Source organism: Rattus norvegicus, chromosome 18, assembly GCF_021556685.1.
Source record: "Rattus norvegicus strain SHRSP/BbbUtx chromosome 18, alternate assembly SHRSP_T2T, whole genome shotgun sequence".
NCBI lineage: Eukaryota > Metazoa > Chordata > Mammalia > Rodentia > Muridae > Rattus > Rattus norvegicus.
Window position 1 is genome coordinate 48,969,917 of NC_141551.1, and position 25,039 is coordinate 48,994,955.

The 25,039-nt window shown below is 44.6% G+C and overlaps 1 protein-coding gene across 4 annotated transcripts in view; it reads left to right on the forward strand.

Annotated features, from left to right (window-relative positions):
- Window positions 1–25,039, forward strand: part of Prdm6 (PR/SET domain 6) — a 104,187-nt gene that overhangs the window by 53,219 nt on the left and 25,929 nt on the right. For 2 of the 4 annotated variants that reach the window (NM_001432440.1, NM_001432439.1), the window contains 2 exon segments: window positions 17,591–17,718; window positions 21,133–21,257. The exons of the other annotated variants lie outside the window; for them this stretch is intronic. In NM_001432440.1, the coding sequence (NP_001419369.1) occupies window positions 17,591–17,718; window positions 21,133–21,257 (253 nt within the window). 4 annotated transcript variants of the gene reach the window in all.

Consider the following 25,039-nt stretch of genomic DNA (forward strand, 5'->3'; position numbering starts at 1 on the left):
TTATGAAATATAAGGGTATAAGGCAGAGATGATAACAAATCTCAATTTATAAATAACAGATTATTTTATTTTAAAATATTTATTTGTGTGTGTGTGTGTGTGTGTGTGTGTGTGTGTGTGTGTGCCTGAGTGTGTATACATGCACCATGTGCATGAAAGATCCCAAGAAGAGGGCACAAGATCCCCCTGGAACTGGAGTTACAGGCAGTTGTGAGGGGCCATGTGGATGCTGGAAACTGAGCCCAGATCTTCTACCAGAACGGCTAGTGCTCTCAACTGTTGAGTCACCTCTTCAGTCTCCAATAACATGGAGATTTTAAAGATTACTAAAAGCAATTCTAGTGCTCTGACTACTCGTTTAAATTTATATGTTTCCACTTCAGTTGGAAAAATGGTGGCTCCGGGGCTTTGCTCAAAGCTGAAACGGACGGCTGGGTATGTTAAAGACCGCCTACTCACTAAGTCCAGCAATAGTGCTAAGTCAAGAAGAACACATCAAAACACAACTGCAATCAAAGAGGAAATCAAAGTACAGGGGAGAAAACCCACTAGAAGCTCGGGATCTCTAGATCTGAGTGAGAGACAGCGGGGTGGGGGTGGGGGCGGGGGCATGGGCATGCATCGGCCTTTGAAAAGAATGTTTGCAGTAATCCCTAAAATTCTAGCTCATCCTTAGATGCTCCCTCTTATTCTCCACTCGCTGCCCTCAGTCTCTCTGGCAGTGTGGGGGTTTGGCAGTCCTTTTTAACTCCTGTGTGTGTAATATGCACACACCCCCTTTGAGCATCTAATAAAAACTGTGAGCCTTCTTCCCAGATTACTCATGAACATTCATCATTTTCTTAAGAGTTCAAGGTGTTTGTAGCAGCCTTGCCCAGAGCCTCTCCGTGGACCCAGTGTAAGACATTCCATTCCATTCTTTCCTTTCTGCCCACAGATGTTTCCTGTGGAAAGGAGTCCTAAGTCAGGCCTAACGATTAGGAAGCTGATTTTATAGACACATGCTAATGAGGTGGTCACTCTTCTTTGGGGTTGACATTAGTCATAACCTCTGCTAACCAAATGACTGGCAAACCTTGAGTCTTAGGTCCTGAGATTGCCAGGATCTCCTGGTTCAGTTTCCAGGGACTCACACCAAGCGGACTCAAACGCCCGTCCAGAAACAGAGTGGACTCTCTGTCGAGAGCACAGTGCCTCAGCGCTGGCAGTGCACGCCAGCCCTGCAGCCTGACTCTGTGAAAGGAGCTTTATTAACAAGCCCAAACCAGGGCGGCTTAGAGGCCTGGGCCACTTCCATTTCTCAAGGTTCTTGATATATTGAAAGATGAAAAGATGCCAAAACAGGGTTACAAAAACAGTGGTATACTTTAAATGTTTACCTTTAACAACTTAATGCCTTTAATACTAGAAATGGATAATTGTGCCATTCATAAGTTAATTACAGGATTTATAAAAATGTTAATTTATGGTTCACTTCAGGCAGTGTGGTCCAGGCATAGAACCAACCGAGTTCAGAGGCCTGCAGAGTGAGCCTCCTTTGAATCCTGTCTTCTGTGATTGTATGTGTAACCTCATTTGGAAATAGCTTCAAAGCTCTCGATTTAAGACTCTTTATGAAAGTGAGGCTAAAATGGCCCCACTGCCTTCCACGGGAGTGGCTGTAGACAGCTTGTTGGAGGAAGAGTGGAATTGCCCCTTCTTCAGAAACCCCTTTGCTTCTTTCTTGTGAGGGAGGCTATACTCCTCTGGGGGCTTCAGCAACATAGCTCTCGTGGCTGTTGGCTGGAAGGCCACAAAGATCTAATCAGCACTGCCTAACAGGGTACCAACAACGGCCATTGTCTCCTCTTAGTGATGGGTAGTAGCAGGGCTTTGGAGTCTTTTAAAAAATTCACTGCTTCCTCTCCAGTTCCACTTAAAGTTCCAAACGTGGGTTTTTGTTTCAGGATTAGAATCCGTCAATGTAAACTCACTGTTAGGGTACATCCATGGTCCTCCTAATGAGTGGGATAACGGGGTGCAAAAGCGAAACAGGATTTTTAAAAAAGCTACTAAAAAGGAAGACTAGGGATGGTAACAGCAATCCTTGGCAACAGTCAGTTTGAGACCCGGAGGGGAAGGAAGGACAGTTGTTGGGAGAGGGGCAGGTGTCCATTTTACTCTGGACTCTGAAGTCAACATCCAAATGCTTTGCCTAGTGCAACTTTCCAAAACCTCCTGGAGGCTTTTGAAGGACTTGTTCATTTTAGCCAGTGAGGCCTGGCATGTTCTAAAGAGCAATCATTATATCCTTTGACATTTTTCTTATTGGATATCCATCTTAAATAGACAGAAAGAACTGATTTAGTGTTTAGCCCTTGAGTCATAGCAGGTCATCCTACCCTCTCCTTTGAACCCAGAAAAATATCCACCCACCTATCCATCCACCCACCCACCTACCCATCCACCCTTCCATACACTGAGTCAAACAAACATCAATCAACCAACCAGTGTTTTCTGAACACCAGGCAGCATCCCATTGTGCTAAACACCATAGTTTACGAGCGGATTGTATTTTTGTCCTCATTGATGTGAAATTCTGGCAGATTTGATCAAATGGTTGTTCAATGCTACCTTCATGGTTTAGATGGGTTCAAATGACTAGCATTCTCTCTTTCTGATGTCCCTTTTGCAAAATTACCTGTGAACCCATTCTGAAGAGGATGGAAAGAAAGATTAGATGGGAAGGTTTAGAAACTTGGGTACCAGAAAAAAAAAAGTCTTGATTTGTTTCACACACACCTCTCTCCTATTGTACCGTAGGCTACTTGAGGGCAGACATTGAACCTATACTTTTAAAGGTTTTACCTCAAACATAGCATCTGGCGCGTGGTGACTGCTTACCAAACATCTGTTCAAAGAATTCAAGTCAGGAGGTAAAAGGTCTAGAGTTGAGGCCCACCAATTGTACCATCGCCTCCCATCCTTGGTACCTGGTCTCCTGGATCCTAAAACAAAATGAATGGTATTCAGCCTTTACTATAGCATTGATCTCCTAAATCAGGGGCTGATTGCTTAGATCTTCTGGGCTGCTTTACAACTTCTTCAAGGACAAGGGCTCAAACACACTGACGCCACCCCTGCTACTCACAAGCCACTTCCTTCCTTCTCTGTGACTAACTTGGAATTCCGTTAAGTTTTACCTCAAATCTCTATCTTAGCAACTGTAAGGGACACTCTGTGGGGGCCATGGCTGAATCAGAGCAGCCCAGGGCTCTCAGCTTTCTTGAGTGCCCTGATTCCAAGAGCCAGCTTAATGTCTGCCATTGTCCTACGGTCCAGAGCAGGATGGTGTCCAGTGGGAACTGAGGGCATATTTGGCACTGGGTCAGCTTGATGTAAGGAATTTCTCTTCCATTACTTAAGGTCTGGAAATGTGTTTTTTGTCCTCCACAGTCACCGTCCCCTCAATAAAGTGTGTCTGACAATTACATTTTATTGGTGTGGTTATGAAAAGAATGTTGTAGACTTAGAAAAACATAATAATTTAAAGAATGACACATTTCAGCAAAGAAATAAAGCAGCAGGCTGCTTTGAAAAGAAGTAAAACCATGGGACACTGCTATTTCACTGGGACAAACACTTGGAGCCTTCGCAGAAATTTCAGGAAAGAGAAGAGGACTGAGTTCTAAGGCACTGTGTGTGTGTGTGTGTGTGTGTGTGTGTGTGTGTGTGTGTGTGTGTACAGATAGAAAGGTTCTCTTGACTTCTTTATCTTTCTGGTGTGATTTGTTTTGTTTTAGACAAGGTCTCTCTTTATACAGTCCTGGAACTTTCTATGTAGACCAAGCTGACCTTGAACTCACAGATTGGCTGCCTCTCCCAGTCAGAGCTGGGATTCTTCAATGCACCGCCATGCCTGGCCTTCCTCTGACTTTTGAAACCCCTCTCCAAACCTCCCTATTTGGTGCTTTGTACGCACTCGATGATTCTAATCAGATGCAGCCGTTTGCACTATACTCTGGCCCAAGATACTTCATGGAAATCTTACTCCGTAGTAGGCATGGTGCTAAGGTGTGAAGTCAGCAGCAGTTTTCACCAAGCTTTATTTGGTTGCTACTAGAACATTTAAGTCATAAGTGTAGCCTCTGCTACAGTGCAGCCTTAAGTAGCACTCTCTAAAACACACTGCATGAGCCGCGTAGGGATTTCTGCGGGGCTGTGCAGTCACTGTATTAACTCCAGTGACTTAGCTTAGGTCTTAAGGACAGAGCTGTTTGATACCTTGTCAGGGGCACTGTGAAAATCCCATCAGTTCACACTGGCATCCGCTGTGGGATTACTTTACCAAAGTCATAATCCCCTTTCCGGTTCAGTGAAGACCCAGGCTTGGCTTTTCTGTCAAGTGCCAGGAGGATGTGGAATCAAATTCCCTCCATGGTTTACTTTCTAAAAACCATACTCTCTCACATACAACATGTTTCTGTTAGTATGTATGTATGTATGTATGTATGTATGTATGTATGTATGTATGTATGGTTTCAAAATCTGCCACCCCCCAACACACACACATGCACGCACACACATTGCCTGCCATTCGTAGTCTGAGACCAGCTGCAAGATGGGATTCCCTGGCACCAATTGTAAAAATGTTTACAGATCCTTTCCATCTCAGCCAGAGTGAAAAGGAGAGACAGGAGACAACCAGACTGGATGAGGCAAGGAGGTGGAAACTGGTGTGTCTTACTCTGCTCTCTGAACAAGAGAAAACCGGGATGAGGAGAACTGCTCTTCCCTCACAGTGAACACCGCCCACAGTGGATGCCACTGTCCACGGGCGAGCTCCTGGATGCTACTCGGTGGACTGAAGATGAAGATCTCCTTGGTGGCTTACAGCTAAATGTTTGCTCCAACTTTTGTGAGACTTTTCGTCCACACAGAACTCTCACTGCTAAATGCCATTTAAAATCATGGACTCAATCTATGGATCCAGTTCTTATAGGATCCAAATTAACTTCATTTGTAAATATATTTAGGGGGGCGGGGACTGGGTGGTTGTTTTGATTAAAACTGAGTTTAAAATAACCACTGTATTTAAGCAAGTTTTTGATGGGTGCATCATTGCAAAGAATTTCACATGTGATTTTTATGTTTAAGAGAGAGGAGAAGGAAAAGAAGGGAGGAGAGAGCAAAGGGAGGGGAAGTTGCTGCATGTAAATATTTTCAAGGTGGTTCTTAGCAGAGCACAATTACCAGTATTTTCCTTTCTGGTGCCGGTGCTGTGTGGACACTGAAGACAGTTGTGCGCCGTGGACATTACTGCTTCACTGCTGTGACAAGGGGTTACAGGAAAGATCGGTTTGCAGTAGAGTCTGAGGGTGGCACCAAGCCAGTGCCCTGAAAAATGGCAAATATGTCACAGCTAACAGCTGGATGCAGAAATATTTCTCTTTAATTTGGATGGATAAAAAAATTTTTCACAGCGGGGGCACTCTCCAAAGAGTGTAACATCAAAGAAGGTGGGTCTTTCCAGTCAGACATCAGCTGGCTCCAGGATGGGGCAAAATGAATGAACTGTCAGGACTTTTCCAGCATGCTTCTGCCAAGTGAGAAGTTAAAGGTTCAGAAGTCCGTTCACATCACAGAGTCCGGATAATGGAAGCCCGGTTCCCCAAAGTCCCACCCTGATTGGCGGTCAGGGGATGTCTGAGGAAGACTGTAGGTTGATGGGTGGCAGGCTACCCACTGTCCTCAGAGATAAATGGGAGTCACCAGATGTTGCAGGTTCTCAGGAGATTCCTGGTCTCGCATCCTAATCTTCAGAGGCACCACCTCTTCTGCTAAGGGACACTTACCAGCAGCTGACCCATACCGTGACCAGAATACCCACTTTTATCTCCACCTACTGCCTGGTCTCTGAGGAAGGCTTTGCCGCTGTCGCCACTGCCAGTGTTTTACAGTTCATCGACACTTTTCAACTGTTTTTCTGATTACCATATTTCAGTCTTGACTTATATGTTAGTATTATCTGCAAGCTCAACATAAAGCTGTAATGATTTTCTAATATTTCTGGGACGTGATGAATGTGGATTGACAAAGTACAGTATATAGCTTTCTCCCTGCATTACTGAAAATACAGCCGCCGCGTGTATAATCATTACTCACTTACTTTATGGGGGCATTTATTACTTGACCTTTGAAGTCTTGTCTCAAAATCTTGGCATTCCAGACATTCCAGAACACTCTAAAACAAAGTGTGTGTGTGTGTGTGTGTGTGTGTGTGGTGGGGATTGCCCGTTAGAAACAACAATGATAAAAGTTAATTGTAATGGAAGACACGGGGAGAAATGATCATAATAAAACCACTTACAGAATTACAGACTTGAGAATAAATAAAACCGAGCACACACAACGTGGGCGCAGTGGCTGGTATTTAAGGTAGACGCGTGGGAGGTGGAATAGTCAATTCTGATTCCTCTGCTCGTTTTCTCCCCGAATGTCGCTGGCCATTCTGGCACACTGCCAATGGGAGGAGAGTGGTTTTACACAGGACTGGGGATTTATTCCTTCATCTATTGCGTGGTTTCTGGCTGTGTAAATTTTACTAACAGATTAAGTAATTTTCACTAAATTGACATTTGCCCTGAAAATAGGGATTTATTTGATAAATGGCATTGTTAATCATTGTGAACATAGTTTTATGACCCTCATTTGGAAAACCTTAGATGCTTTTAAAGAAAAAGCCCCACTGTTTTCCCCTGATAGGACAGGTGGAATATGACTTAAAAATAATAATAACACAGAGGCCTACTATGAACCGCAAGGCTTGTGGGTGAGTTATGTATCTTTCTTAGTGCAAGATGATTTTTTAACCAAAAAAACCTGTATTAGTTGTTTGTGAATGTTTGTGTGCATGTGTGCACTTGCACGTGCGGACACTCATAATGTGTGTGTCCACGGGTGCATATATCACAGGTGAAGGCCACAGGACCATTTCCAAGATTTATTATTTGTAGAGCGGAGTAATATCTTTAATCCACCTCACGAGTGAGGTGTGAGGCTCTCAGACTGGCCTGGCAGAGTGTTTAGAGATCAATGCTGTAAGATGTTTGACTTGGTGACTGCCTGTACCCCTCTTCCTCCGTGGGTGTGGGAGGTCTTTACTCATTTCAGAGGGGTGGGCTGACTTCCGGTCTCCGAATTGTGTGGAACCAGAGGTTTTTGTATTTGTTTACATAGGTTTCCTAGCGGTGCCTCCTGAATCCAATATCCAAAATCTAAAGTGCTCTGAAATCTGGAATACTTGGAAGTGTTAACGCAATGCCAAAACGTTTCGATTTCGGAACGGTTTTAGACTGGGAATTTCAGGTTACGGGTTCTCAATCGGATGACTCTTTTCTTCTGCTTTGATCTGGCTCAGTTGGGGAGTTTGAAACCAGGACGTGGAGAGAGAGCTCTGAAGTTACGGCTGCTTGGTGCACAAACACGGGGACCAGAGTTTGAGTCCCAGCATCCATGTTTCAAGACAAACACGGGGGCAGAGACAAGGTCCACTGCGACTTTCTGATTTTTCTGTCTTGCCTAAAACATTATAAGTTGCAGTACAGGGAGAGAGTCCTTCTCAAAGCAACAAAGGGGACAGTGGTGGCAGAGAGATTGCCAACAACTTCCTTTGGCCCCTAGTGCACACACTCTCACACTTGTGTGCATAACATACACACACACACACACACACACACACACACACACACACAAGAGGGGTTAGAAAGGCAAAGTGCATGAATGAACACATAGGAGATTAGGAGCCACACTTGTGAGGGTCTTGTAGAGAGCTATGCCAATCCCTGTGCCTTTGACGGTCTGGGATGAAGCTTACACACAGCCCTGCCCCTGGTTACACTTGATTGCACAGATCACTGCTTTCCTCGAGCAGTGTGAGTTCATACAGCTCCGGTCTTCCCGTGATCAACACATCCATGATCAGTTATCCTGTCTTGTAGCTGATGTACAGGGTGGGAGATATTGGACTCCCAAAGCCACTACTAATTAAAGCATTTGTGATCAATACCTTTAGTTTCAACTATGTTCCAAGACCGTTCTTAAAGATGTGGGTGTCTGTGTGAATACAGAGGGATACTGTCAAGCTTACAATAATTAGATTTAGGAATACAAAGTACAGGCCTAAAAACAAATTTGTGTACTGTTTTCTAGATAGTAGCTACGTCAGTGTAGCATTTTTCCTTTTTTGTATGTACTTTTATTTTTTTAACATTAAAAATTGTGTGTGTGGGTGTTTTGTCTACAAGTATATCTGTGCGCCATGTGCATGCAGTGCCCTCTGAGGCCAGAAGAGGGCGTCAGATTCCCTAGTCCTAGAGTTAAAGTCTGTGTTCTCACCAAGGACAGTCAATGCTCGTAAAGGCTGAAGCTCTCTCTATTGCCTACACTTTTATCTCTAAATATTCTGGCCTGAAAGATACAACACAGACAAGCATTTAACTTTTTTACCCTTTTGGCCTCCTAAATCATTTTCTTATTCTTTTTGCTGCATGAAAAACGTGTACGGTTAAATTTTAAAAACGATGAAATACACTTCTGCCTTCAATGAGTGTTTGGTCTTGTCACCTTAGGAGACTGCATTGACAGATGTCAATATCGATACCGTGTTAATTTTTTTTAAACCCAAGTCCTCAGACATGCAAGGTGAACACTGAACCATTGAGCGAGACACCAGCATGCTACACGTTTATTATGACAGCTGCTCACTAGTGGTTACTGAATGCTGCCTAGGTAGGCCCTTCCAATCCAGTTAGTGTTGCCCTAAGATAACTGATGTTCTTGGAGCGGTCCCTGGGTGCTGAGTCTTTACACACACTGGCTCATTTGATTGTCACCTTGATCCTTGCAGTAGAGAGCTTCATTAAGGCTAAACAAGTGCCCAGTGTCACTACTTAGGATGGAGCCATGGCTACAGCTCATATGTATCGGGACTGACACCCCTAGGCACATCCGTGTAATCACCTCTAACTACACTGGTTCCCGTTAGTTACTTTAATCTGTAATACATAAGAGCTCCTCTATCACATGTATTGAGAGGAAAATCTGCTTCCATGAAGAGTAGCTTCCTTACGATTAGCTTCCTGGTCAAAATAATTAAGTCTGTTGTTCTTTTGAAACACAGAGCACATTTTCATCCGCCTTGGCAAATCATAGGGTTTTCACCTGAGTTTCTCAAGTTACCGGGAAGTGTGACTTTTAAAACCCTAATTTTAGGTTGAGTCAGTTGAGGTGGACCAGCAGTGAAGAGCATTGGTGGTTCTTCCAGAGGACCGGAGTTCAATTCCCAGCACCCACATGGACGCTTACAACTGGTGATGCCAGTTCCAGGGGACCTGACATCCTCCATACAGACATGTAAATCACACACAAACAGACAAAACACCAATGCACATAAAGTAAAAATAAAGTCTAGTTTTTGAATTTTACAGAAAGATGGAGAAGTGTAAAAGGACAGTATGAGAATTGACCGATGAAGTCTCAGGACCCCTCCACCCCCACCCCATCCTCTCTCAGGTGTGAAGAGATTAAAAACAACAAAAGCAGTTTGGGGCTCACAGGTACCCCTGGGAACCTCCCACTGACTTCTCCCTGCTGACTATTTAATCACCATAGGAAACTCACCTTCCTTGGTCAGAGAATCAAAAGATTTACCATCCTCAAGGAGAGTGCCATTTGTTTCTTGACCTGAGTCCTTAGTGCTTTTCCCTCAGTTTCTTGGCACTTAGGAATGATTCCTTCTGAGCCGTTAAGTACCCTCCAAGGTTTTACGAAGCTGCACTTCTTGTGTGCACGGAGGTCCTCCAAGCAGGGACAGTGTTGGGTGCTTGAGTACAAACCGTTTTCTCATCTCAGCTGCTTGGTGAAAGCTGTCTCCAACTGAACAAATAACCAAATGCCAGGGCCCAAGGCATCTTCGAGGGAGACAGGACAAGACTGAGGACAAGGAGATAGAATCTACAACAATGTTTCTCAGCTTGTGGGATCCCTTTGGTGGCTGAATGGTCCTTTCACAGTGGTCGCCTAAGATATCGAAAACACAGATATTTACATTATTATTACGATGCATAACAATAGCAAAATTACAGTTGTGAAGTAGCCATGAAAATAACTTTGGGGTTGGGGTCACCACAGCATGAGGCACTCATTAAGGGTCTCAGCATTAAGAAGGTCGAGAACCGCAACCCCAGCATGTCTTCCGGTGAAACCTGGTTACTCCTTATGAGAACAGAACACCGGTCCTGAGGTACGGAGAGGAACAAATTCGTGTCTAAGTTGTAATTCAGGTGTCTTTTGTTCAAAGCTTTTGGGCCTCTTCAGGGCACTCAGAATTAAAAAGAGGAGGCGGCCTCAGCAGTCCCTGGGACAGGTGGGGAGGTGGAGACTGTCCACTGGTCTGTTGCTGACCAGTCCTCTCACAGGTCTAAGTCACTAGCTTTCAGAGACCTTGGTTCTCTGAGTCTAAGCTGAATCTCCTGTGCTCTAGCGTTAGCCACAGTGCCCAGCATCCTAGCAGAATTGCCTTATCTTTCCCCTCCCCCTAGTCAACTCGGGACTCCTGCAGAAGCCCCAGGAGCGGTGTCAGGATCTATGCAGCTATTGCGATGCTCTCACTAAGTCCTCCTTCTTCAACCCTGGGAGATGCTACTGCTTTTCCAGCAAAGTTACCTTTAATACCTCTCTAAACTAACTCTTCTTCCTTCCTTCTTTTCTTCCGTCCCTCCTTCCTTCCTCCCCACCCCCCCCTCCTTCTCTTTCTCCCTTCCTTCCCTTTTTAAGCCAGGGTCTCACTGTGTACCTCAGGCTGATCTTGCAATGCTCCTGACTCAGTCTCCCGAGTGCTGTGATTGTAGGCACACACCACTGTGCTCTGCTCAAGACTTTATTGAATTGATTACGAGTCACTTTTTTTTTTTACTTAAAACCTGTGCTGATAGAACTAGAACGTGAATGTGCGTGTATGTGTATGTGCACGTGTTGGGAGGTGTGTTCTGCCTTACTCTGGAAAGACAAAGGCTTCAGAGCAGTACAGAAGGGATTGATGTTTGCAGTGTTTTAAGGCAGTTACTTCAGGATTCTATCAAAGTGCTTCTGGCTACAGCAGTTTTCACAGATAGTACTGACTCCCCAGTAGCTGTGGTTGTCAGTAAGTGCTAGACAGGTAAATTACCGGAGGCTTCTTGTGAAGTAAATGTCCCTTGAGCCAGGAAGTGGTGTTAAGAATTCAGAAGATTGGAGGGGCCACTTTTCCTCAGCACGATTGGAGGCTTGCTCGTGAGTTTTCAAGAGAAGATGAAAATCAAGTTAGGTCACATTTGAAGTTTTTGTTAACACAAACGAAAGTGTCAGTGGCTCATTTGCAAATCCTGCCTGACCCTGTTCATTCAGGTTCCTACCCTTCAGGAGGTGGTACCGTTCCAGTAGTGATAAAATGGGTCAGCTGCTGGCTTGGCTGCCCTGTGCTCTTCACTGCAGTTAATACAAGCTGGTAGCCTTCCCAAGTGGCTAAGCTGGAGTCAAGTTACCTTCCAGGTGTCCTTAACGTCCGTCCATCTGTCCTACTCCTTCTCCTCGGGAGTTTTGGTCCAGGAAAATGTAAGCATGGGAGAGAAGGAGGCTCAATGCCTGCCTCATGGAGGTTTTCAGTCAATGAGGAACATGGTCAGAAGTGAGAGAATTTGTGTGATCTTTAGCCACACGTATGGTGTAACAGCTGATATTGTGGAAACAAAAACTTAGACCCTTTTAAAAGTAAGAATTACCTCTACCTACTACTTATCTTGCTACTTGATTCAAGATAGAAGAGACTCACCGCCCAGAAGCAACAGATTTAAAATAGCAGCAGTGATCACAAGGAAATTAGAGCCTGATAGGGGATGCTCAGATGAGCTCCTGACCTCTCCTAACAGGCAGGCTCTTATCTTAACAACACACACACACACACACACACACACACACACACACACACACACACACACACAGAGACCAGAAATGAAGGCACAGGTTCCTAGGTTCAATTTATATGTTTCTTTCTTTGATCAGAAAGCAGAGCAGAATTTAGGGTTGGAGCCTTGAGTCAGGGCTTAGCTGGTGGGAGTCCTGGGGCCTAATCTCCAGAGTAAACACAGAAAGGAAAAAGAAGGAAGGAAAGGGGTCACTGCAGATATTCACCTACAGACCAAAACCACTGGCCAAGTAACAACGCTTTGCTACATTTGTGTCAGATTTTTTTTTCAAAGAAATGAAGCCTTTAAGGCAAAGGGCAATCCCGCCTTGCCCCCCACCCCGTGTTCGCTTCCGAAGGCCTCTTCTTGGTGGAAGTTGTGAGGAGTCCTGCTGCAGCTTCAGTTTTGCTGCTGTGTGTTTATGTATACTTACTGTGCACTACACAAACATGCACTGTTCACGGCACTGTCGGTAATTCCAACAAATGGTAGCGTAATAGCTTTGCTTTCCCCCCAATCAACATTATGTTTTTAATATTTGCCTCCTAATACAAACAGGTCTAACTCATTAAAGTTAAACGTATTAAACAAAAGGTTTAGCGTGGATAAGACAACTTACTCTTCCGGTGGAAGATATTTCCAGTATTTCTAGTTCTTTGCTATTCCAAGCAGTTCCTCAGGAAGTCCTTTGAACCCATCTCTCAGATTCCACAGAACTTCACTGGGGTATTTCCCTAGACTGTTGATAAACCGTAGAATATAATCATCCTCAAATTTATAGATATAGTGTCAAAGTGTCCTCCAGTGGGGCAGTGTCAAGGAGCCCTCCACATTGGCTATAGAGGAACTGGCTTTTCCACAGCAAATACTAATCAATCCATTCTACAGCTTAGAGCTACAAGATCTGTCCCCACCCATCCTTGGCCTGGTGTCCTATATGGCTCTTCTCATGAAGTTCTCCCACCTTAAAAGTTAATTGCTTCGCTTTGGAAAAGAATGGAGAAAATATTAGAACACTCTTCATTTTTGCATAGTTCTGGCAATGTTGTGCTGTTAGGTGTTTTTTGCAGAATGACTCTTTTCCTTAATCTAAAGTCAACACCCCTGACCATATGCTCACAACTTGAATGAACAAACAACCTCTGACCTTTCCAACATTTCCCACAGGTCCTGAAGACGGTGTCTAAACCCTCTGAGTGATTTTTTAAAAAAATACTTTCTTGCTTATTTAAAATCCTTTGAAAGACATTTAAAACAAAAAGCAGTAACTCTAGGTCTTGGCATAGTTCATCTCTTAAATTCCTTGAGTTTTTTTTTGGGGGGGCGGGGGGCGGCTATCAGGTATCTCACTTAAAATTTCATGTCAGTGTCCCACAAATATGGGTGTCAGTTCAGCCTCCAAGAACAACTTCCTGTACTTGTAACTGTAGCTGCCACTCTGGGCCGACGCTGTGGGCTGACGCTGTGGGCCGACGCTGTGGGCCGGGCTCATTTGGAGTTCCTTCTCCCTAGAAGAGGCCGGCTGCTGTCCGGGAGATGAGCTACACACAGCTTGTTTCCTCACCAGGCTCTTTTTTTTTTTTTTTTTAATCTTTGACCCAATTGGTAAGATATAATTGCCCACCTAAACATACAAAGCCCAGTACCATCCATCCCTCAGGAACATTGATAACAACCTGTAAATACACAGAACAGAATCTTTACGTCAGCCTCCATTGTCCTGCCACTGCTTCTCTCTCTCTGCCTCTCCTCTCCTCCTTTCCGTTCCAGTCTCCTCCTCTTCCTTCAAACTTCTCTCCCGCCCATCCTTCCTTCTCCTCCAATGACAGGCCTCCTTCTATCCTGTACCTGCCCCTCACCTGTACTTTACAAATTCCCAAAGGGGAGAAGGTTCTGGTGAAGTCACCTGATTCCTGAGGACAGTGACTAGGCAGCTGTCTTTGGGGCAGTGGAATTAGCATCAAAATACAGATAACTCCAAGTCAAACCACAACATTTCCCCCTTTTTGTCCAGTTAAAAAGCCTTTTCACTTATATATAAATTGAGTACAATTATTACCTTTCTACAATGCATAAAGCATATGATATACTCAACACCCAGTGCATCACTATATCAGTTAAACAGAACATTTAGTTATCCATTCCAGCTTAAGAAAGGCTTAAAATCTATATTATATCTTGGCTAGCTTGCATACTGTCTGATAACTATCAAATAAAACATGCATATTCAGAGTTAAACAGCCTGCTAGGCTATGAGAGTATAATCAGTCTTCAACCCCATCAGAAATCTTTGAATGACCAAATATCTATACACTTACGACGCCTAACATGGCTTCTAGAACTGAGAGATTGTAGAGACAAATCTCCACTCGGCACAGTCTCCTCTTAAGCGTTAACAAAGCTAACAGACCTTAACGACTAACAAGGTGCACATTGTCAGCTCCGGCCTGGGGAGACGCCTTTAGTTTTTGCTTAGCACTCCATATGAGCACGCCCTCTTTGTGTGTGCGCTTTGTACTGAAGAAAAAGCAAAGGCGTCAACTTTTTTTTTTAAGTTCTTTTTGGATCATGCCAAGAATGGCTGCATCTAAATGTTCACTCTTGACAGAGCAGACCAGAAGGGCTCAGAGCAGTCTTGAGGAAAGTGCAAAACCCTGAGGTCTCTCAACCACAGCAGGGGATGCTGGCCGTACCAGTGTAGTAAGCCCCCTGAGGAAATCCCATAGGTGTTGTAAGGCCTGGAATGCATACCTTTGTGACAGTTCCCCCCACACCCCTCTCACTCCTCCCCCCAAATCAGGTGTTGTGCTCCCAGGTGTGGTTGGATCTGTGCTTGAAGGATCACGCTGTCAGCTACAGTTTAGATAATACCTTAGAGATCCTGTAAGGAAGGTAGGTCAAGGGACTGTTGCCCTAGTTCTGGTGAGAAGGGGCCTTTCATCTGAGCTACAGTGTTAACAGTGGAGAGGAGGAGGTGAGTGTCCCCAAAAACCATTAGGAAAAAAATTTGCATGGATCTGGTGGTGGCCACGCCTCAAAGACTGAGAGCAGAGTCAAGGCCAGATGAGTGTCTTTACCCCTAGGCACTCAGCCAGGAGACTGGAGAAGGTGTGAGGGATCATCCTGGTTTTCTGTGAAACTACAATCAGTGCCAGCCAGAGCCTGGAAGGCCTGGCCTCATGCCACGTGTTGTTTTAGAATATACTTCCTGATACACAACGATCTATTTTTTTCTTTAGGGCAAGTAGGAGACCAAAATGGTGGGTTTCTATGTGGACATATTTCTTTAGGGAGAGTGATGCTGAAACACGTTTAACAGGAAATCTGTTTAAAGCTCAGTCAGGATAGGCTTGCGAGTGGATGGTGTTCAGCTGAGCTCACACTCAGCTAGGCCTTTCTACCTAGCGAATGTCACTTGCCACTGAGGATCCTGGCTGGGAGCACCCAGCAGGAGTGTTGCACTCGCTTCTTATGGTGTTTTGTAGTAACTGTTACCAGCAGCTTTTATGCCAGGCATCTTTGTAGGGAAAGGGTAGAACAATTCCATCAAAACTTTTTATTCCATTAATGATCAATAGTGCTGCTGAGGGGCCAGGATAGTTCTGTTCAATCTCTGTTGATAGCAGTCTCGGGGGTGAGAGTTTTGAATGCGGCTGGACTGACTGTCTTTAGGAAAGAAAAAATCCAGCAAATTAACAATAAAAGAATATGAGACATCGACAAAGACAATTAGTTCAATCTAATCTAAATGGGACACCTGTCTTTGGCTTGCTGTGCAGCAGCGGACAGATTAGCCATTTAACGTGTTTCCATTTGCTGCTCCAAAGCAGGAGCTGGAAGACTTATTTGCTGAATCACAATCCAGGGACCTTTTCCCTCCTTTCAGGCTGAGCTGATTATCAGCTGTGATTGTCTTGGTATTGGTATGGGGCCTAAATTTGCAGACGATTGTTTTTACTAGCTTAACCTTTGTCTTTTATCGGTGGGGGTAGTTTGGGGAGCAGACAGAGCATCAAGAAGAGCAGGGTGTGCATTCTGATGCTTCACAGTGACTGCAAAAGGAAACCCTCATCAAAGCCCGGGGCCCCCAGAACGGAAACACTGACCTGAATGAATATGAATGATCAAGCAGTGAGCTTTTCTCTGGAAGACTTATTCTGCTTGTTTGTTTGGGAGAGGAAAAGTGGGAGGGCTCAGAAAAGGAGGTGTGGTTTCCCAGGATGCTTTGGGAAACCCCTCTTCAGTTCCCAGGAGGCTGTACTAACTCTACTCAAAATATACTTAGTCCTGCCATTGTCCTTCTAAAGTCCACACTCCTAAGAAAGGATGTGTGTGTGTGTGTGTGTGTGTGTGTGTGTGTGTGTGTGTTCATGTGTTGTGAATACATGTGAGTGTGGAAGCCAGAGGTTAACCTCAGGTGTTGGTCCTCAGGAGCTGTTGGCCTTGTTTGGTAATACAGGGTCTTTTATTGGAACCTGGACCTTGTCATTGTGGTGGGCTGATAGGTCATCAGTCCCCAGGGACGCCCTCACCTGTCTCTGCCTTCCCAGTGGCAGGATTACAGTATGTGCCATCTGGCCTAGCTTTTTATGTGTGTGCTGGGGACTGAACTTGGGTCCTCAGGTTTTTGCGGGAAATATATTACCAACTCAACTATCTTCCCAGACTCCCAAGAAACTATTGAACTGCCTTGTGCATCCTGACTACCTCAACATCTGGGGAAATCTTAGAGAACTACTGCTGGATATGAAACTGCTTCTTCTCCTACTCTGGGACACCATGTCATTTCTGGAGGGGCACAAGTGTGTCCACCTTTAGCATTACTGAGGAAGTTACTTGCACGAATATTTTTTTTTCTGTCCTGTGCTTCCTGCCTGATTCGAAGCAGACTTTCTTTTCTTTTTCCTATCCTGAGGAATCTGCTGGGGTTTACCAAAGGCGATAATGGTGACAGTGAGCTTGATTGAGAAATATAATCTCCATACAAGACAGCAGTTTCCCTCTTTCTCTTTCTGGGGATGCTTTGGGATGACTCCTCCCTTAAGGACTTCAGAGACTGCCATCTCCTGTGAGGGGACTGTCCCTTTATTTCATCCCAGAATCTCTCTTTTACCAGTCCTCGATGGTTCTACAACTTCCTGGCTGCCTTCTGCTGGGGGTCGCCCAGCGCGGTGGACGGACAGTGACTGCCTTCTTCGGGTGCTTTTGAACAGTTGCATGCTGGAGACCAAGGCCCTTTTATGTGCTTGTTCTAATCATGTCAGTGCGCCTCTCCTCTCAGCTTGCTTTGTTTATCCGGCAGCTCATTATTTAAGACTAGCCTGTCAAAATAGGTTAAATATTCTTTGGGAAATATGGTCACATCCTTGAGATAGCGCAACTATGTTTAATCCAGGGAAGATTGGCTTGATAAGGAAAATGTGATCGACTTGCCTTACCAAAAAATATTTTCCCCGCTACCCTGACTGCGTTTCCATGACCATCGATAGGCACTAGCAAACCCAAGGACCGTAAATCTCTGCAGCTGACATGGAAAGACACAGAGGGAAACAGGGGAGTGATTGCTGATGATTCGTTCTAACCACTTGACCTTCTGACCTCTTCTCTAGATCTATGATCAAGATGGGACACTTCAGCACTTTATTGATGGTGGGGAGCCTAGTAAGTCGAGCTGGATGAGGTATATCCGATGTGCAAGGCACTGTGGAGAACAGAATCTAACAGTAGTTCAGTACAGGTAAAGTATGTCTTGATTTACCACCGGAGCCCTTCCGGCTTGCACATGCAAACGCAGGCTGGCTGCGAGAGGTTGAGAACACCCTGCAGTGTGCTATATGTAGACCGGTTGTTCTTTGCTGGGTTTCTGAAACTGCCTTGGTCCTGGTGGTAGTGTTTCATGGTCATTCAGAAAGAAAGGTACTAGCACATGCCCTCTTTGAGTGTGTGCACAGGACACAGCTATTCTGAAAGTCCATACTGACCTGAATGAGGTCAGCCCCAGCAGATGTGAACACACACACACACACACACACACACACACACACACACACACACACACATGGGAGCTTGGAGACTCAGTTCCACATCTGTTCCTTCTGGTCTCCATCAGTCTCTCTCTCGGAGAGAATAAGTTTCATTTTCACAAGAGTCTGGAAAACCCAAGAACCCAGTTTTTCCAAACTGGCCATGCTCAGCAGTAGGACTGAGCCACTATGACCTTTCCTGCTCTCTAAAGGTTCCAGAGCATCTGGGGCTGACCCTTTGATGAGTTCAACTGAGTTCCAGGTGATGCTGTTGTTTCAAATTAGAGAAAAGAGCCTCCCCCTAACCCCGTTCCCCCACTACTGTCTCCTAAGAGGAGTGGGCAGAGACCAGGACAGACCGACCCAGGCAGAGGCATCCACACAGGCATGGAGGCTTGGAGCACTGTCTCCACTTCCCAATGCACCTGCTATCCCACCCCCCAGCCCACCCGTTCCTCAGGAAGGCTGGAATCAAGATGAGAAGGCAGAAACAAATCAAACAGAAAAAAAAAATCCCCAGCCCTAAGCCGCCTTCTTTCAGAATCCCTCGAAAACATGTGCCTTATAAATATATGAGCTCAGTTATAAACAGCCGTGTTCCCTTCAGAGTCAGAAGCAACCGTTTAGCTTTATTGGGTACCACAGACACATCAAAGCCGAGAGCCTTGTGCTCCGCAACTTGGAGTTCTGCCTGGAGCTATTTATTTTCCTTTTTAAAATAATTTTTTTTTCTAAATTTCTTTTCTTTATAGCTTAAAGGGTGCACAGATCTGGCTTGGTCTCCGAAGGTCTCCAGTTCTAAAACGAACATACTTGGATAGTGTCTGACTCATTGTCTGGGTTTCCCATGCAGTTTCATTAAGTAATGGCTCACATGAAATGGTACAGAGGCTGTGGGGTGACACGGGGGTGGGGGGGCATGGCAACACACCTCTGCCATCAGGGAGTTTCTAGGCAACCCTGAGCTACAAAATTAGCAAATATTATGTTTATCCACTCAGCGAGAGATAGTTTGGCCACTAATGTAATAAATGCCAAGGGAACTCTTGAGGCAAATTCTAAATTTGGGACAAGAAACCCCTCCGGGAAAGGGGCATGAGTAAGTCATTACCTATCTGTCAATATTAAGTGGATTTTACAACTCTCCTTTCATGAGGGCGCTTAAGCTATGAGCTCTCTCGGCCTATCTGTTTCGGATTACTGCAGATCTTTATACAACGAGCTACAAAAACACAATTTAAAAAAAAAAAAAACTGGCATCCAGAACGAGTGACCACGTCCAAAAGTAAGAAAATAGAAAAGTTGGACCCTGAAGAGCCGGCCTAATTTTTTATTGTACATGAATGTCCTCTTCACAAAAAGTCAGCTGGTTTAAATTCATTCTGTTATGATTTGTAATATCTAAATGGAATTTTCTTCAAAGCGCCCTTGATTGATTGACCCTTAGCTGAACGTTTTGTTTTTATTTTGAGGCTGACAATAATGTTTGTTGGCATGTGTTCTGCTTCAACTGCGTTGGGACGCCATGAAGCTATCTTTATGAGTCATCCAACCACAATACTAAGTACATGTCAGCAAAGGAAATATTATCTGAAAAGGGAAAAATCCCTTTGATGTGCTTCAGCATGCCGGGATTTCTGCAAGCTTTGGAAGCTCTGGGTGCTTGTAAGGAACGGTGTACGCTTACACGCTCCCCCCCACCCCCGCCTTGGCCTACACTGTGCCTCAGAAGACCACCCATCGCTCCAAAACAGTTCTGGTCTTTCAGCGGCAAAGTGGTCATTTAGTTTAACACATTCATTTGCTGGGCGCTGTGTTTATATTCAGGGAAGGCAAACCCAGAGATGAAATGTTACAAGGAGGAAGGACAAAGCAGACTCGATTTTTCTCAACTTATGAGATGTCAGTGATCTATAATTCGGTTCCAATTTTGATTTTTTTCTCTTTTTTTATGCAGCAGTGGAAAGGATTAATAAATCTCGAGGCTTTGAGAGATGCCGTTAGCAGGAAGGGCAGTGAGGGCTGGACAAGTGGCTGGAGTTTTTGTCAGATATTCATAGAATGTTGGGGGGAAAACGTTCTGCTTAGCTAGCAGTGCCCTCGTGAGACGGAATGGCAGTAAGTAAGGAAAATAACAAGATAAATGAAATTTTCGCAGCTGCAAGTAAAATATCGGGAATCTGCACTTTTTTTTTATTGATCTGTATGATCCTATTGCCAAGAGCCACTTTGTGGTGACAAAATATGTTGACAAGTGCGTATCTCACTGCCATGAAAAATGTGGGGAAGGATTCTCCTTATGTCTGCAGTGTTCTACAAGGAACAAATTACGCCGTTGCAGCCAATTCCTTACAGAGAGGCAAAATTTAAGGCCCACCAACCCTAAACACTGTTATCTGGAACTTGAGGCTAATATTTGTAACAATCCTTCATTGAGGAAACCAGTCTTGGCCCCTCATTCTTTTAAAAATCTGTAGATTTTTCTTAACGGCGCCAAAGCTGCTGTCGTAAAAGATGTTTATTTCGTGGCACCCTCTCTCCATCATCCAGGGTATAATCTTTCAACCCCGAGTAGAGCGCTCCTCTTGTATTTATTGAATTTCCATCCATTTCATACAAGAGGGCTTTTCTCTTCTCCTGTATCACACTTTGGGCTGGGGTTGGGGGAAGGAGCAAACGGGAGAGATGTTTGCTCCCTTAGCCCTTCTAACACCAAAGGTGCTCCATTTTATTATAAATTTGGGAACTCCCGATGTCAAGGAGCCAGAATACACTTGGTGCTATTTCTTCAGAGAAGAAGTCAACAGTATTCATTGACATTTGAGGTTGGGGCAGCACTCACTGGTTCTACAATTTGAGAGGGAGTTTGCCACCAGGAAGAATTTTCTCATTGGTGTGAGATAGAATCTCCTTGAGACCCTGTATGGAGGGCACTGTGGAAATAACGTGCACATTGTTTATCATGGCGAGTTACAGCCTTCCCCCAATGCTCGCATACCGAGATGGGCGGAGATTCATTATAAACGGTTTAGGTGGAGCTGGGCAGGATGTTTGGGGGGCAATAAAAATGTGTTGGGATATATGAGCATTTCGCCTTACTAAGTTGGGTTTTCTTTTGTTTTAAATAGGTCGAATATATTCTACCGAGCCTGTGTAGATATTCCCAGGGGCACCGAGCTTCTGGTGTGGTACAATGACAGCTATACGTCTTTCTTTGGGATTCCTTTACAATGCATTGCCCAGGATGAAAACTGTAAGAATCTACTTTAGTTCTGAATCCACACGCGCTCACACCAGATACCTTTTAAAGAATGCCTTTCGAAACTTCTGAAATACGGTTTGCTGTGATACATAATGCAAACACACATGGGCCACTCTACCACGGTCTCCTTTCCTGGCCAATTCTTTGCCTGGTCACAGTTTCAAAGCCCTTGCCAAAGTTTTAAAGGATTGTTGAGGAAAAAAGAGAAGCAAAGTCAGCTGGTCTCCACTGAGCACCCACTATGTGGCTGCCTCCCTGCCTGCCACTTTAAGAGAGAAAATGGCGGAGTTTCTGCTCTGAAGGGAGGCAGTCCTGTTGGAGCCATACTGTAAACAAAAATATCAAAGAGACAGCATTGTGCAATCAACCCGATCACTTCTGCAGTAGTGCAGTATGCGTTAGAATAATCATTAGAATAATGAGCCTAAAAACTATAGATTTTTATGTGACTGTGGACTTTGTGTGAAATTTCTAAATTTTCTTATTTGAAATTATGTCTAGAACCATAAAGTTTTCTTCTATCATCGATCTCCTGCCAACCACTACCTTTAAAACAATAATAGAATATTCAGGCTGATGTAAACTTGCAGAAACTTCTAGCTGAACTTATTTCGAGTTGGTACTGATGCTTGGGAAATGGTTAAGGTGAAAGACATATTTGGGATAGGTTTAGACAATCCCGGGGGGGGGGGGGGAAGGGAGAACACTTGCTTCAGTGATGCTGTATTTTCCTGTCACCAAACTCATTCATCTGTGAAATGATAATTTGATATGCCACAAGAAAGAAACAGATAAAAGACAGACAGAAGATGGGTTTGTCAATGGGTGAAGAGCTTTGTCTTGGAAGAAGTTGGCTTTTCCTCTCTCTCTCTCTCTCTCTCTCTCTCTCTCTCTCTCTCTCTCACCCACCCCATAAATGCCCTCAATACTGCTCACCACAATGCTGATGTGTTCCTTGTTGCCTTTAATTTCCTTGTAAAAAAGAAAATCCTTAAAGAACACACCACTATCGACATTTCTATTTTACCCTAATTCAAACCATGCTCAAAAGAAGACACAGATCTGGGCTTCCTCCTTGCTTGCTGTTTCTCCTGGAAAGTGTCCTTTATGCTCTTGACACCCTTGTTAGGGGGAGATCTGTTTTCAGTGAGGGCAATGCCTGTGCTGGAGATGAAAGTGCAGTTGGCATTACAGCAACACAAACGTGGAGGCCACTATGTTCTCTCTTCCCCAGAATGGAACCATGCCCACCTCCCTCACAACTCGGACTAGACAAACATCTTGCTACTGGCATGAGCTTTCTGTGTCCCAGAACCCTGATCCAAACTCAGCTCCTAATGTGTGGAGTTTGTGCCAAAAGGATTTTGGAAATCCTGTGAGCTTCCTTATTTCCCTCTTGAATACAACCTGCTCCAGACTCCGTAGAGGCTATGCTGTATGTTACAGAAAGTGTAGGTGTAAGCACACGAAGGCATAGAGTTCTGAATTATAGCTCATAGTTCAAATAGACATTTAATTCTTATTTACTGATCACCTACTCTGGGCCAGTACCATACTACTACTCTTTGCTAGGTACCATAAACACAGAAGGAAGGAAATAGTCAAGAGAGCCTACACTCAATGGAGCTTATGTCTAGGGACAGGGTACTGTAAATATATAATTAAAGGTTGGTCAAGCAGTAATACATTATGGAACTACTAAAGCAGGAAAAGGACAGGTGTTCTTGGAGCTTAGGACTACAGATTCAGCAAATGACTTAAAGTAGTCCTCACTGGCAAGCTGGCCTTTGACCAAAGATTTAAGGAGGTGAGGGAAAGGGATGCATGCTACTCTAGACAAGAGCGTTGCTGGCAGTTGAACTAAACCCCTAACGCCTCATGGTGGAAATGCCCCTCGCATCTGGAAGAGCATCCCAGAAGTTGGCCTGGTTATGGCAGAGTGAGTGACAGAGCAGAATATGAGCCAGATATGGGTGAATAGGGGACATATATCTGGCCCCTGTGAGGACCCTGGCTTTTACTCTGTGAGCTTGGTGGTGGGGCTGGCATGAAGTCTGGAACAGCAGTGAGATGCTCTGACTAAAGTTGTAGTGGGGTTGCTCTGTCTTTTGAGTGTGGATTATAACACTAACAGTGTGGGAGAGCTCGGGGGTTCTTAGAGAACCCAGGAGAGCAATAATGGTAGCTTGGACCATGTGGAAGTGGTGGAGGTGGTGAGAAATAATTGAACACAAGGCATATTTTGAAAGTAAGACCAACAGCATCTTCTGACACTCTAGGAACCAAGTAAAACATGTCAAGGATGACGTTGAGTCGTCTAGACTAAGGCATGACTATTTCTTGAGTTTAGAAGTAGAAAAAGACAGTGCGGGTTGGCACGCAGGAGCTGCCACACCTGTGTGGACCTCTTGAGTAGAAGGCATTTGTTCATGCATTGTTTTCACCTCACAAGGCTGTTAACATGCGTGGGCGTGAGTGGGGCTGGAGGCAGGGCATTTTGCTGTCCTCTTGCCATTCACAGTCAGCTGGCATGGGTTCAGGCCACACCAAGTGGTGTTCAGATTCAGGGACACAGTGCCCTTAGAATATGCTTGCTGGAAGAGCATGCTGTCTTTCAGCCCTCTCTCCTGCAGTTCCATCGGTACGAAGCATTCTAGAGGACGCTGACTAGAGGGTTAAATGAATTCTGCTAGGACTCATCACACCCCTGTACCCCGAAATCCACAGTGGTGTTCGGTCTGTGGCTTCAGTAAGAAAACTAAGTTACCCCTTTCAGGTTTAGTTTGGAGTTCTCAGTAAGGATTGAGGGAAATTCAAAGGGATTTAAGCCATCATCTGAAAGTCTTACTGGTGACAATGCCTCTTTCCACTGAGGGTGTTACGGGAATTTTATTTTACTTCCTGTCTCAATGTCATACATCTGTCATGCGACTGGCCACCCAAGAAACTAGCACAAGTCTTCATCAGAGAGTGAGGGGAGAATTAGGATTGCAACTGTAATTCTGAGACAGAGCCTCATGATCCCCTTTGATCCCAGAGTGGCCTGAGAACGCTTTGCGATGGATATTGCTTGTTCTGTGCTAAGAAAATATTCACGTGACTCAGGCATGCAGATGTGCGGAGGGGCATTGCAGGGAACTTAGCAGATAGCCTTCCTCACCTGGAGTCATTTAAATCATCTCCACAGGTCAGCAATGCTAAGAGGAACGTCTTTTTAACCCCACCTTGCTAGTCACAAAATAAATTAGGTTTCTAAGAGAAGCTTCTTGACATCAAAGACTCAGTAATCAAATGTATTTCCGTATACTGCTGTGCATGAAGCACACGGATACATGGTTGAGCCATGGAGGTACTTCAAGAGGTAAAGATACGGACCAAGCCTGATAAATCTCTACATTCTATCCCAAGATGTACATGGTGTGAGGAGAGAAGCCGAATCCCGGAAGTTGTCCTCTGCTATCTCTGATATACACGCATGCTCTTGAACACACGCACAACGCACACGAGTGCGCACGCGCACACACACACAAACACACACACACACACACACAAACACACACTTCCATGTGTACACATCGATACATGGATTAAAAGTAAGACCTTCCATCACATTGATGAGAAAAGATCAGATAGCATTTCAGACAGATTTTCCTTTGTTAATGAAATTGATACTGGACCAAGATATTCAAGGAAAATGTGATTTTAGTTAGTGAATAGTACTTGTTAAGCACTTCCAGTTTTAAAAGTATCATTTTCTTTCCTTGGTTCTTTCA